This window comes from Pezoporus wallicus, unplaced genomic scaffold, assembly GCF_028554395.1.
Source record: "Pezoporus wallicus isolate ANWC-B61680 ecotype Strahan unplaced genomic scaffold, APGP_CSIRO_Pwel_v1 contig_8060, whole genome shotgun sequence".
Classification (NCBI taxonomy): domain Eukaryota; kingdom Metazoa; phylum Chordata; class Aves; order Psittaciformes; family Psittacidae; genus Pezoporus; species Pezoporus wallicus.
The window spans coordinates 1932-17227 of NW_026635462.1; the positions used below are offsets into that span (position 1 = coordinate 1932).

Consider the following 15296-nt stretch of genomic DNA (forward strand, 5'->3'; position numbering starts at 1 on the left):
AACCGTGCTTTGATGATTTATTGATTTATTTAAAATGATTTATTGATTTGATGTATTGATTTTCAAGCGGGGCTTGCCCCAGTTGAAGCCTTGCAGCCCGTGCTGGCGTCGCTCTCCCAGCAGAGCAGGCTGCCTGCAATGAAGCAGATGGCTGTTTGCCAGGAGCGAGTCGCTCACTTTCTGTAATTTACCCTTTTTCTGTTCAAATGGTTTGGCTTGGTTGGGTTTTTAAGCAGCGCCAGCCCTTCTCCAATAGCCTGTTCTCCCTAGCGTGCCTGCATCCGTGTGTGTGCGGGAGCGAGGGAGGCAAAGAGAGAAGCCGTGCCTGGGCTATGCTGACAGACGACTTTTCCCTCAGTTGTCAGGTTTCCAGCCTGTCGGCAGCGCCGCTGGTAAGCGGGATCAGAACAACGCCAGGGCAGGGAGAGCCGGGCTGACCGATCTGCTGGGGAGCTGCCGCTCGCACCGTGATGGGCAGCCCTTGGGACCCATGCAGGCAGCTCGCTTGTCAGCGAGGGCTTTTCCTCCCCATCTCCCTTGATAAATATCCCTCAACTGGCATCATCGATGGTATCCTTATTGTAAAGGGGGGGGGAAGAAACAAACCCCGTGTGGCTTTGCCATCTGGAGATGAGCTTCTAATCCCCCGGGTCAGCCCACGGATGGTGGTGGCATTGCTGGAGCGGCTGCCCCCCGTGGCCACCTGAGCGCCACCGCGGTTCCCACGCAGGCAGAAGGGGGACAAGTGGCTGCCAACAATGTTGGCTGCTCCCGGGCAGTGTTAAAGGGGGAGCGTGTCTGTGTGTGCGTGGGGCAGCCGCCGTCCTCGCAGAGCTTTAACCGAAGCGGTCACCCGCAGCTATGGAGTCACCCACCAAAGAGATCGAAGAATTTGAGAGCAACTCTCTGAAATACCTGCAGCCAGAGCAGATAGAGAAAATCTGGCTCCGTCTCCGAGGCTTGTAAGTAGTACTTTCCTTTCCCTCCCTTATCCTTCTCCCGTTTCCTCCCATTGTCAAAATGGTGGTGGCACTTTTCTTTCTCCTTTCTTGCCGGTACCAGGAGGTTCCACACCTGTTCTCATCAATACAGTGGTTTAATCCCAGCAAAAGATCCATTTGCTTCTTTAAACTGAACTGCTTGTTACATTGAGCAAACATTTTCCAGGTGGAATGTAGAAATGTCATTAACGAGGCATTGTGAGATCTGAGCAGCTACCGAGGTGCTAATTACTTTAGCTGCTAGACTAGAAAAGTTTTGTTATGTAGCCTGAATGGGGCTTAATTGGATTCCGTGTTTTCAATAATGTCACCCTTAGATACAACATACAAAAGCCTTTCCCCCCTGTAAATGTACGCCATTCGTGGCACTGACATGGTTAATAAGGGCAAAATAGGCAGAGAAGGCACAATCGGGAAACATTTCTACCAGCATTTGTAATAGCAGCAAATTCATGTCCCATGCCTTAGTTTTACTTAGTAATTTACACATTAAGCGTGGCAAGCCACGCGAAATGATGGGACACTGCATAAAGTACCGGTACTTAAAGAGGAACTTAACACTTCAGGAAAGTTAAAGTCTCTAGGCTGTAGAGTTTGTGTAGTTTATTTAGAGTCAATGTCTGGTGTCTTTTTCAGATTCTCAGGAGGTAAAATACTGTCTACCAGCAATAAAATCCATTACTGGCAGCAAAGCATTTATTTGCCCATCAGTTTTTGGCCAAGGCAATGCGGAGCATTACCACGTTAAGCTGCATCCCTCCCTGTGTTCAGAATGGTTTGTTGTTGTTTTTTCTCTTCAGCCTCACATGTTAGAGTTAGTAAGATTTCAGCCCTCCAGGGAAAGGGGAGAGGGAAACAGCAGAAGCAAGAAAACGTAGAAAGAGTAGGCTAATAACTGAAAACAAATGGGTCCGAGTTAAACTTGAGTTGCTCTTTGAGCGTTATTTTGTGTGAGCAGGCGTGGCACATTTTGTAAAGCATGTCTAAAACTTCTGTAGGACTCCGAGGAGTCTAAGGTGTGCATGAATATGTATTCCTTTCAAAGCATCACTCCAGGAAACCTGTTTTGTGAAGGAACTTAATCAAAGTAGAGGACAGCTGTCTTGTAAGCCTTCCAAATAGAGTCTGTGTCATGCTGTAGTATTAGGAGTCCTCGCATTCCTGTTTAATGAGGAGTTTAGGAGCGTGCTGATTCGGGTTCCACCTGAAGTTCATAGAGAATTCTTCGGCAGCATTGTAGTTGAAAATGCTGATAGTACGGGGCAGTGTCTGTGTGTTATGCATCAAGCTCTGATCTCTTCCCTCTTTTGGAAATTTGGCAAAACTCTTAAGACTTATTCTGGATCCGTAATAACTAAACCTCAGGCTGTTTTTCAGTATAGCCCTCTTTGTTGGCAGTGTGTGTGAGTGTAACAAACGCATCCTTTCTCCTCCTGAGTTGCGGGATTTCTTTGCCTAAAGAGGAGATAGATTTTCTGTAGCATTCTTGATCACAAGATGAAAACTGAAATGTGCTTAGCTCCAACTAAAGGCTGCAGAAGATTTTCCATTCCCAGTCCTTTTAATGAGGCTTTTAGCACACGCATACTCACACACACACACAGAGGTTTGGCATCATGTTCCGTGTTTTTTCTTGTCCGTTTTTACGCATGCCTCTATGTGTAAGAACGATTGGATGTGCACAGCCATCTTAATTAACTCTTAAATAAGATGCTTCATCCTGGAGAGATCAAATACTACTTGTGCAGATGCCTCTCTCCCCTGCTCTGGTACCCCGACAGCCACATCACACAGGGATTAGTTAGGAGGCACAACAGTTATACAGGTTGAGAGCGAGCACCCTGCTTGCCGAAGCTGCCTGGGGGAGTTGTAGTCTGCAGCAGGCAGATATTCAGCAAGTAGTGAGATCCTGACACAGCTTCTTCACTGAGAAGGGCTGTCGTGATTTAAACGGTCTCAAGTGCTCAGTGTTGGCTTGGACATCTCCTTGCAGAACTTCACCCGTGTTTGCTATGTACCTATAGAATCCCTTCCTGTTACCCTTAACACGGGGAAGCGGGGGGCACCAACGCGGGGAGCGGCGGAGGGAGGGCGCCCCACGCAGCCGCAGCAAAGCCACGGCCGAACCGCGGCCGACCCCGCCCGCTCCCCCCGATGAGCGCCGCCCTTGTTCATCGCGGGCAAACCGCAGGGTCGTGTCCCCCCCGCGGAGGGCTGCATCCAGCCTTGCCCGTGCTGCTCCCGGGGGCTGCTCCTGGGCACCGCGGCTCGGAGAGCCTTTGGGGAACCTGCGGAGTCAGTCTCGCTGGGAGACAAACCGCTGGGCCCCGCAGCAGCCGCTCTGTGCTCCGCAGCACGCTCGCAGCATCCTTCATCCCGCAGCTCCGTGAGAAAGGGATGGCTCCGTCACATCAAGGGCTTCCTTTTATTGCAGTCCGCATGGAAAACAAGCAAGATTCCTGCCTTCCCTACGCTGGGCACTATGAACACAAACCCCGCTGGCTCAACCCTCGGTCCCGTGGCCAGAGCCGACAGCGCGCACAGCCGGGGGAAGCTCCCCCCCCGCCCCAGCCCCAAACAAGACACCCCTGCAGAACAGCAACCCTCACCTGCAGGCTGAGAACCTGCTCGTGCCAGGGAAACGGCAGCCACCACAACTACGGCCCCAGGGAGCTGGAGCCGCTCCGCACCGCGGCCAGCCTGCTGGCGGAGACCCGAGGGCGGGCACGGGACACGCACGGAGGGAAGGACCCGCACGGAAAACCTGGGGAGCACGGCTCACAGACTGCAAACGCCCGGCACCTGCTCTGACACCCGATGTGCCGGGACAGAAAGCTCGTGCTGCCCATCACCTACACAGGGAGACCTCGGGACACAGTGCCACCAACATGGCAATCCACCCTTGCTTAGGCGCATACATACTTCTGCGTCCTGCCTAAATAGAGTGCACTCTCAGGCACCACAGAACCAAGCTCCCGAAGGGTGAATGTCCAGATCCTGATCCGAAATCTAATGCGTTAGTTCAAAACCAAACAGCTGGGCATGTCCTACACACAGTGCTCTCCAAAACAGTGCCACCAACTTGAATATTCCCACTTACTTACACAACTACAAGTCCATCCCTGTAAAGCCACATAGGGCACCACTCTCCAGCAATCGAGACCCCGGCTCCCTAAGTGTGAATGTCCAGATCCTGCTCCTTAGCCTCATGTGTCAGAACAGTAACAAATACCCGGACATGTTCTAAACAGTGTGTCCTGCAGAACAGCGCCAACAACATGGATATCCTCACTTCCTTCCACACCTAAAATCCTGTAAAGCCTCACTGGACACCACACTCCAGTAATCAAGACTCCAGCTCCCTAAGTGCCAGTGTCCAGAACCTGCTCCTAAGCCTGATGTCTTAGGACAGAAACAGGAGCTGGACACGTGCTGCGCAGCTATAAAGCTATAAATGAGATACACATTTAGGAAGAAAGCTATAAATAACATAAATTTATTAATAAAGATATAAGTAACATACAAATTTACGCAGACAGCAATAATAACATATAAATATAGAAATAAAGCTATAAGTAACATACAAATATATGAAGAAAGGTAGAAACAGATAAATTTATTAACAAAGCTATAAATAAATTAATAAAGCTATACATAACAAAGTTATGAATACAGCTATAACAAATTTATACATAAAGCAATAAATAAAGTTATGAATAAAGCTATAAATAAAATAAATTAATAAAGCTACACATAACAAAGTTATGAATAATGCTATAACACAAATTTATACATAAAGCTATAAATAACATACAAAGTTATGAAAAAAGTTAAAATAACATATTTATGAATAAAGCTAAAAATAAGATACAAACTTATGAATAAAGCTATAAATAAGAGAGAAATTTATGAAGCTAAAAATAGCATAAATTTATTAATAAAGCTATAAACAGCATACAAATTTAGAATAAAGCTCTAAATAACAAATTTAGAAAGCTATAACAGGCAAATTTACGAGTAAAGTTATAAATAACATAAATTTATTAATAAAGCTATAAATTACACACAAACTTATGAATAAAGCTATAAATAACAGAAATTTATTAATAAAGCTATACATTACACACAAACTTATGAATAAAGCTATAAAAGAAATTTATTAATAAAGCTATAAATAAAATAAAAATCTATGAATAAAGCTAAAAATAACACACAAATTTATGAATAAAGCTATAATTAACATACAAATTTAAGAATAAAGCTATAAATGAAAAATGAATAAAGCTATAAATAACATATAATGTTAGGAGTAAAGTTAAAAATAACATTTACATTTATTAATAAAGCTATGAACAACAAATTTATGAAAAAAGCTATACATAACAAATCTATGAATAACGCCATAAAAAAGACACAAATTTATGAATAAAGATAAAAATAAGAAATAAATGTATATATAAAGCTATAAATAAATAAAAATTATGAATAAAGCTATAAATAACAAAAAATATTAATAAATCTATAAATAACATAAAAATTATGACTAAAGCTCTAAATAAGATACAAATTTATTATTAAAGCTATAAATACCGTATAAATTAAAGAGTAAAGTTATAAATAAAATAGAAATTTACGAATAAAGCTATAAATAAGAGACAAATTTAAGAATGAAGCTATAAATAAAAAAATAAATTTATACATAAAGCTATAAATAACATAAAAAAATATGAATAAAGCTATAAATAAAATACAAACTTATGAAGAAAGCTATCAATAAGATATAAATTTATGAATAAAGCTATAAATAAGATAAAAATCTATGAATAAAGCTATAAATAAGATACAGATTTATTACTAAAGCTATAAATACCATATAAACTAAAGAGTAAAGTTATAAATAACATAGAAATTTATGAATAAAGCTATACATAAGATACACATTTACGAATAAAGCTATAAATAAAAAATAAATTTATACATAAAGCTATAAATAACATAAAAATTTATGAAGGCTATAAATAACAAATTCATTAATAAAGCTACAAATATCATAAAATTATGAAGAAAGCTGTAAATAAAATACAAATTTATGAATAAAGCTATAAATATCATTTAAATTTATGAATAAAGCTATAAATAACATAAACATTTATGAAGGCTATAAATAACATAGAAATTTATGAATAAAGCTCTCAAGAACATATAAATTCATTAATAGAGCTATAAATACCATTAAATTATGAATAAAGCTATAAATAAGATGTAAATTCCTGAAAAAAGCTAAAAATAAAGATATAAATTTCTGAAGAAAGCCATAAATAAGATCCAAATTATTTCTAAAGCTATAAATACCATATAAATTTATGAATAAAGCTGTAAATAACATAAAAATTTATGAAGGATATAAATAAAAGACAAATTTATGAATAAAGCTATAAAGTCAATACTAAAGCTATAAATATCATTTAAATTTATGAATAAAGCTATAAATAAGATATAAATTTATGAAAACAGCTATAAATAAGAAATAAATTTATATATAAAGCTCTAAATAACAGAAAAAAAGAATAAAGCAATAAATAACATAAAAATTTATGAAGGCTATAAATAACATAAAATCATTAATAAAGCTATAAATATCATAAAACTGTGAATAAAGCTATAAATAAGATATACATTTCTGAAGAAAGCTAAAAATAAAATACAAATTTATTACTAATGCTATAAATAAGATATACATTTCTGAAGAAAGCTATAAATAACATAAAAATTTCTGAAGAAAGCTATAAAGAACATATAAATTCATTAATAAAGCTATAAATATCATAAAATTATGAATAAAGCGACAAATAAAATATAAATTTAGAAACAAAGCTATAAATAACAAAAAAGAATAAAGCTATAAATAACATAAAAATTTATGAAGGCTATAAATAACAAATTCATTAATAAAGCTACAAATATCATAAAATTATGAAGAAAGCTATAAATAACATAAACATTTATGAAGGCTATAAATAACATACAAATTTATGAATAAAGCTCTCAAGAACATGTAAGTTCATTAATAGGGCTATAAATATCATTAAATTAGGAATAAAGCTATAAATAAGATGTACATTTCTGAAGAAAGCTAAAAATAAAGATATAAATTTCTGAAGAAAGCCATAAATAAGATCCAAATTATTTCTAAAGCTATAAATATCATATAAATTTATGAATAAAGCTACAAATAACATAAAAAATTATGAAGGATATAAATAAAAGACAAATTTATGAATAAAGCTATAAAGTCATTACTAAAGCTATAAATATCATTTAAATTTATGAATAAAGCTATAAATAAGATACAAATTTATGAATACAGCTATAAAGAAGAAATAAATTTATACATAAAGCTATAAATAACAGAAAAAAAGAATAAAGCAATAAAGAACATAAAAATTTATGAAGGCTATAAATAACATAAAATTATTTCTAAAGCTATAGATACCATAAAAATTTATGAAGGCTATAAATAAAATACAAATTTATGAATAAAGCTATAAAGTCATTAATAAAGCTATAAGTATCATAAAATTATTAATAAAGCTATAAATATCATAAAATTATGAATAAAGCTATAAATAAGATATAAATTTATGAATTAAGCTATAAAGAACATATAAATTCATTAATAAAGCTATAAATAGCATAAAATTATGAATAAAGCTAAAAATAAGAGAAATTTTTGAAGAAAGCTATAAATAAGACACACATTTATGAATAAAGCTATAAATAAGATATAAATTTATGACTAAAGTTATAAATAACATACAAATTTATGACTAAAGCTATAAAGAAGATATAAATATATGACTAAAGCTATAAATAAGATTCAAAACTATGAATAAAGCTATAAATAACAATAAAGCTATAAATAATATAAATAACTATAAATATAAATTGACTAAAGCTATAAATAAGATATAAATTTATGAATAAAGCTATAAATAACATACAAATTTATAAATAAAGCTATAAAAAACATAAAGCTATAAATATAAATAAGATTATGAATAAAGCTATAAATATATTAAAGATATTAATCTATGACTAAAGCTATAAATAAGATATAAATTTATGAATAAAGCTATAAATAACATATTAATTTATAAATAAGGCTATAAATAACATACAAATTTAGAAATAAAGCTAGAAATAAGATTCAAATCTATGACTAAAGCTATAAATAACATATTAATTTATAAATAACGCTATAAATAACATACAAATTTAGGAATAAAGCTATAAATAAGATTGAAATCTATGACTAAAGCTAAAAATAAAGATAAAAATTTATGACTAAAGCTATAAATAAGATATAAATATATGACTAAAGCTACAAATAAGATTCAAAACTATGAATAAAGCTATAAATGAGATATAAATTTATGAATAAAGCTATAAATAACATAAATTCATTAATAAAGCTATAAATACACAAAAGTATGACTAAAGCTATAAATAAGATATAAATTTATGACTAAAGCTATAAATAAGATAAAAATCTATGACTAAAGCTATAAATAAGATATAAATTTATGACTAAAGCTATAAATAACATATTAATTTATAAATAACGCTATAAATAACATACAAACTTAGGAATAAAGCTATAAATAAGATATAAATTTATGATTAAAGCTATAAATAACATATTAATTTATAAATAACGCTATAAATAACATACAAATTTAGGAATAAAGCTAGAAATAAGATTCAAATCTATGACTAAAGCTATAAATAAGATATAAATTTAGGAATAAAGCTAGAAATAAGATTCAAATGTATGACTAAAGCTATAAATAAGATACAAATTTATAACTAAAGCTATAAATTAGATATAAATTTATGACTAAAGCTATAAATAACATATTAATTTATAAATAATAAAGCTATAAATAACATACAAATTTATAAAGCTGTAAATAAGATACAAATTTATGACTAAAGCTATAAATAAGATACAAATCTATGACTAAAGCTATAAATAAGATATAAATTTATGACTAAAGCAATAAATAAAATATAAATTTAGGAATAAAGCTAGAAATAAGATTCAAATGTATGACTAAAGCTATAAATAAGATACAAATTTATGACTAAAGCTATAAATAAGATTCAAATCTATGACTAAAGCTATAAATAAGATACAAATTTATGAATAAAGCTATAAATAAGATTCAAATCTATGACTAAAGCTATAAATAAGATATAAATTTATGACTAAAGCTATAAATAAGATACAAATCTATGACTAAAGCTACAAATAAGATTCAAAACTATGAATAAAGCTATAAATGAGATATAAATTTATGAATAAAGCTATAAATAACATATTAATTTATAAATAAGGCTATAAATAACATACAAATTTAGGAATAAAGCTAGAAATAAGATTCAAATCTATGACTGAAGCTATAAATAAGATATAAATATATGACTAAAGCTACAAATAAGATTCAAAACTATGAATAAAGCTATAAATGAGATTCAAATCTATGACTAAAGCTATAAATAATATACAAATTTATAACTAAAGCTATAAATTAGATATAAATTTATGACTAAAGCTATAAATAACATATTAATTTATAAATAACGCTATAAATAACATACAAATTTAGGAATAAAGCTATAAATAAGATTCAAATCTATGACTAAAGCTATAAATAAAGATAAAAATTTATGACTAAAGCTATAAATAAGATACAAATCTATGACTAAAGCTATAAATAAGATATAAATTTATGACTAAAGCTATAAATAAAAGATTAATTTATAAATAACGCTATAAATAACATACAAATTTAGGAATAAAGCTCGAAATAAGATTCAAATCTATGACTAAAGCTATAAATAAGATATAAATTTATGACTAAAGCTATAAATAACTTATTAAGTTATAAATAACGCTATAAATAACATACAGATTTAGGAATAAAGCTAGAAATAACACATAAATTGAGGAATAGAGCTATCAAGGACATAAGAGTTAGGAAACAGAACAGAAGAGGTTTGACCCTGAACCCAGGCTCCAGCTCTGTGCCGAGCGCTGCTGCCGGACTCGCAGGAGGGAACCAGCCGCCAGCCGCTCCACGGGTTCACACGCTCCTCACTCCGCCGTCTTCCTCCAGAAGCAGCCCCGCTTACAGGCTCCACCTTCCGGCTCCTGGGGATCTAGGAAGCAAACACCACCGAGGAAGTGGCAGGCTTTGCCTACGGCTCAGCTGGCAGCACGCACAGCACCTCTGCTGCCATCAGGGACAGTCCAATCTGGCCAAAGGCGGCCTGCGACTTGAAAATCTGAGCGTGTTTTTCTCCTGTGTTGCAGCACACGTATCAGCAGGCTGCTGTGACATTTATTTAGTGATCTGAGCCACAAAGGTTGCGCTCGGGCACTCACTTGGGCAGCGTGGTGGGGTTTTCCCCTCTTACGTCAACAGTCACCTCATTAGTCGGAGTTCCCTTTGTGGCACTCTCACCCTCCAGCAAACATACCCACAGCCTGCATCTCACTGCTGTGTACTGTGACATGCAGGGCTCTGACACAACTCCCACAACTTCAGCGTTTATTGACTGAGAGAATTTATTCCCTGGTCCACCTAGGAGTCCTCACCACCAGCTTACGTATAGAAGCGTGTCGGCAAGTACGCCGAGAGCTCCTACGAGTGCAAGAGTTGAACTGAAGGCCCAGTGAGGTACTTAACACTGCAGACAATAACTCAGCTCTTGTGATCTCCCCTTGCCGCAAGAGTTTCAGAGCAGCTGTCTTGGCCACCTCTAAAAAAGGCAGGCTCTCTTAGCAGGGACTTACCCTGCTGTGAGCTGTGTCTTCTCTTCCTGCACTGAGGTTTTGCAGGGGACCCTGGCTCTTCCGCAGCTTTCTTCACTGCCTCGCTTCCTGAAGTGAGCTCTCTCTCTTCCCTCGCAGATCCACATTTAACACTCTCATTCTCCTTTAAATAAACACACCAACAAATGAAATAAACCCAAAGACCACTCAATAGTTTCCTGGGGAGTTTTACCTCCATTTAGCACTTACTTGCTCTGCACTGAACAGCTCATCCACAGCAAACATTTCAGATGACTGAGCTGGGTTGTGATCCAGCTGTTCTTCAGGGGCTCCCTGTGTGCTCACAGAGTCTTGCGCTGTTTCAGCAGCAGCAGCGCTTTCTATGGCCGCATTGATGTAGCTTTCCAACAGCTCTCCATCCCAGCTTTCTGCAGGCTCCGGTGTCACTACATCAGCGCTCTGCGATGCATACATCTCCTCGAGAAACTGAAGCACATCTTCGTAACTTAATTCCGGCAACTTCTCCTCGTCCTCAGATGCATGATGTGCCCCATCAGAAGGCAGGCATTCAGCTGCAGAAGGTGGCTGCAATTCAGGACTCTGCGAGAAACAAAACACAGGGAATTTCCAGATCAAAAAATCACAACCGTTTTGAGTCAGGGCTGATGGCTTTACTGCTTCTGAGGACTGTGCAGGTCAACCCTTTTTCAGCACACACCAGCAGAGCTTGCTTTGCTTATTCCCTCTGAGGAAAAAAGTATCTCCAAGCTGCTGGAATGCGAAAGGAAGCCCTGGCATTTTTACTGAGGTTCTTTTACTATTTCATAAGCCAGGCCACCCAATAAGGTGCAGTTTCCACCAGAATTCTAGAAAGCATTGACAGGTAGCACTGGAGCTCTCCAGTGATAGGATAGGATAGGATAGGATAGGATAGGATAGGATAGGATAGGATAGGATAGGATAGGATAGGATAGGATAGCTCTGAGCTGGGGCCAACTCCAAAAGTCAACTTGGTTCTTCTCACGCATCCAATGAAACTCAGGACTGCCACAAGTTGTCTGGGACACAGAAGTGGAGCTGATTCCCAGTATCATAACATTAAAGAATCCCATTTTGTGCAGGCAAGGACTTTCTTCAAAGATAAACGGAGACTCGTGAACTAAAGCGAATTATGGTGAAGTCAAACATAACACTTTTCGAGGAAAAGAACACTCTGCCGATGAGGACACCCGCAATCCCGCTGCCCTGAAACCTCACCTGCATTACAGCACTGCCCCTTTCGTGTTTCAAAGCGGTGCTTTCAAATGGCCATTGGCAACCACGTTACTTTCCCTTTCGAAAGCAGATCCAGTCCCAAACTTCTCTCCTTCCTGCCGCAAGAACCCAGAACCCTGCGGTCCATGCATGGGGTCTCCTCCCTTCCCCCTGCTCTCTGTGCGCTGCACTCACCTGCACAAAGACGAAGTCGGTGGACGCCGCAGCAGCAGCACTGGCGCTGACAGTCAGAAGACCTCCCTGGGCAGGGGGTGAACACTGCGGGGTGCCTGCAAAATTCAAACACAGGGATCAGACTGCCAGAACTGGTGCCCAGGGTGTACAGTTCTGTTGCTTACTTGCATTAAACACTGCAGTAACCGCTCTGTAAGCCAACTCCCTGAAATGGATTATGACCTCCCCGCCGATTGTAAGACTGAGTTCTCCACCTTAAAACATATTTCTTCTAAAGTATGTAGACACAGATCCAACATACGCATTGCAGAATTAACCAACACACACGGAATCTTCATATTCACTCCTCTCTATCTTAATATCACCTTTTTGGCTGCTCGACTGTCTCAACACAACACGCCACAGAAAGGGGATTCAGACAGGAAGGGCATGCATGTTCACGCACACACACTGGAATGAAAATGGGATCTTATTCCAAAAAGCAGCTCTGTAGATGAAGCAGTTTCTGTGGGTCTCAGGTTTTGGTGCCACGCAGAGAGAACTTACAAGGAAAGGCACTACTGGCAGGACAGAGAATCTTTAAAATCTGCAGTCCTTCTGGGCGAGAGAGAAATCCCCCATGAAATCAAATCTAGGCCAATGTTCACAGTAATTAAATGGTACAAGTGTGACTTGAGGCGGCCACGTGATCAGAGGAACTTTTGTCCATTTTGGAGCAACAAACACAAGAGCTAAACAACAGGGAGCGAGCTCGTGGACATCCTTCCACAGCAGCACGAGACACGTGTCTGACTCCTGTTACCTCAAAAGCTCGTTCTGAGCAACCTTAGGATGAAATCTGGACATCTTTCAGAAGAACACCTGTGACCTGCAAACATATTACAGTTCTGGATTGTGCCAAAAATCGAATGATACCTGGGCTTCACTCCCTGGGAACGCCAAAGGATGTTGACAAAGGCAAGAAAACCACCAAAGAAACCTAAAGGGCTACTGTAAAAACAGGGCGAGAGAGCAAAGGAGAGATTGGCTGTAACCTGCTGGAGTGATCCTAAGGAAACAAACATGTAGTACAAAGAGCCTAGTTTCTAAGAGAAGAAAAGGAAGAACCCAAAGGGAAAAAGCGCTTGTGAAACAGGAGGCAGGTGTAAAACGTAACGTCCTCACCATAGGCTATAAAAAGCTACGAGTAAAGTAGAAATTGCACAACTCTTGCACTTAGTAGAGCTTATAGTGAAAGCAGCTCGTGAATCAAACGCGCTGTAATGCCTGTACATCAAGGGGACGAGAACACAGGCAACCGTGTAGCAGCCCAGACTGGTGAGCGATTCTGACCGGGTCTGAAGTGCAGAAGGGTGCACAGAAAGAACGGTTTGCACTCACACCACCTTTTCTTGGTTTTTTTTTGCCAGCTGCAGCAGTGCCTGATCTAACAGCAAGAAAAACTGCACCTGTGGAAATCCCACTGATGGGCTCGGCTGGCAAAGGGGCCAATTCTTTTGTAATACTTCAAGTGCTCCAGCTGAATCAAGATTCCACACACACCTGCTTCACCCACACGCTTTTGTCCTTCCCTGCTCATTGCAGAGAAGGCATTTCTAAGCTCTCCTGTCTCTGATACAGTTCATCTCATCAGAGCCAGAAGAAATGAGCGGCTAAAGCACATTCTGTCACAGGCTGGTTGCAAGTATACGGACAGGGAACACACATCTCTTTGCGAGCACACGCGTCAGATACACACGCAGTGACAGAGCACTGGCGGAAAACATTTCATGCATCGCTTGGCAGGAACTTCTCGAGCAGCAAGCGGAGAACTTTTGCCGTACCCGTTGGATCCCGGCCTTGCAAGCACTGCCCTGGAGACGCGCAGCTGCCCCGTTCTGGAAGGGCAGCACCGGCTGGAGCCCCTCGCTGAAGCGGCAGAAGTGAGCACACGGTCTGGAGAGTGTACGTGACCTCCGTGCAACACTTGTGGAGGACGGGAAAGGGAGCCCCCTGGCCTGGGAAAGCTGGGAGAGCCCCGTGCCATGGCAGCCACGCAACAGAACCCTGCCATGGTCTGGAAGGGACCGGAGGCTGCTGGGAAGTCGCTGCCTGGAAAGCAGGGGGCTCCTGGCATGAGGCGGCTGTGCTGGAGGGCGGAAAGCAGCTGTCTGGATGACAAGGTTGAGGAGCCTCTCCTGCAGTCACCAGTCCTGCAAAACAAAGGGAAACAAGGACTAAGGGAAGGAGTTTTCACTGGCCCTGAAAGGCAGGATGAGGAGCCAAGGCTCCACAACGTTCCCTGGGAAGACCACCTTTGCTCCGATATTCTTCATCCAGAAACAGACTCTATTCTTACACCTAAACATACAGTAACTGCTGCAGCACTACCACCTGAACACACAGGAACACCAGTGCTGTGCCAACACACAGCCATCTCTGGAGCATTCAGTCTCCTGAAACCCTCAGGAGCAAGTGATCGCTACTTAGAAATGCGCTATTAGAAATCAAAATGCGCAGGAGCTGACCAAACCGGCACAAGCCGTTTAGGAAGCGCTGCGCGTTACATCAGGCAGTAAGGTAAAATAAAGGGGGAATGGTGAAGCGGGGCTCTACCGAACTCCAGTGCGGACAGCACAGGGGCAGCCAAGGCAGGGGCAATGTCCAAATCCTAAACGTGACTCTGAGAGCACTTGATCACAAGTCCTTCAGTTTGTCAAGGAAAACAAAACCAAAGCCAGCTTTTTTCCAGGTAGCTCAACCGGTTGAGTGTAAAAAAGCTCAGACTTTGCCGTTTTGTTACTTCCAAGATATTCCCTTTCATCTTCCCTGGTTTCCTCTCTCGGTCAGTTACGGTTTCATGAAATGGTACTTACCCTCACACGGTTACCCATCGCTTCACACAGATTTAACGACAGCTTATGGAGCAACCCTTCAAGGAGAAGGAACGTCCATCTGGTAGGGCTGTGCCAGCTCCACAGAGCCAGGGTGAGGGTGTTGTTACTGCAGCCCCCGACGGAGGCTGTCTT

The 15296-nt window shown here is 39.1% G+C and overlaps 1 protein-coding gene and 1 long non-coding RNA gene across 2 annotated transcripts; one reads left to right on the forward strand and one right to left on the reverse strand.

Moving 5' to 3' along the window:
- The first annotated feature begins 283 nt into the window (after nucleotides 1–283).
- LOC130607235 (uncharacterized) lies at nucleotides 284–963 on the forward strand. The gene is made up of 2 exons (XR_008974192.1): nucleotides 284–392; nucleotides 860–963. It is a non-coding gene; the product is annotated as an uncharacterized LOC130607235 (long non-coding RNA).
- A 9184-nt stretch (nucleotides 964–10147) lies between these two features.
- On the reverse strand, nucleotides 10148–14480 carry LOC130607239 (heat shock factor protein 5-like; the record flags this gene model as incomplete). The annotated part of the gene is given in 7 exon segments (XM_057424184.1): nucleotides 10148–10179; nucleotides 10182–10223; nucleotides 10861–11002; nucleotides 11089–11439; nucleotides 12289–12372; nucleotides 12736–12738; nucleotides 14101–14480. Coding segments are annotated over 7 exon segments (1034 nt in total), but the record flags the coding sequence as incomplete, so codon positions are not given.
- Between the last annotated feature and the right edge of the window lie 816 nt (nucleotides 14481–15296).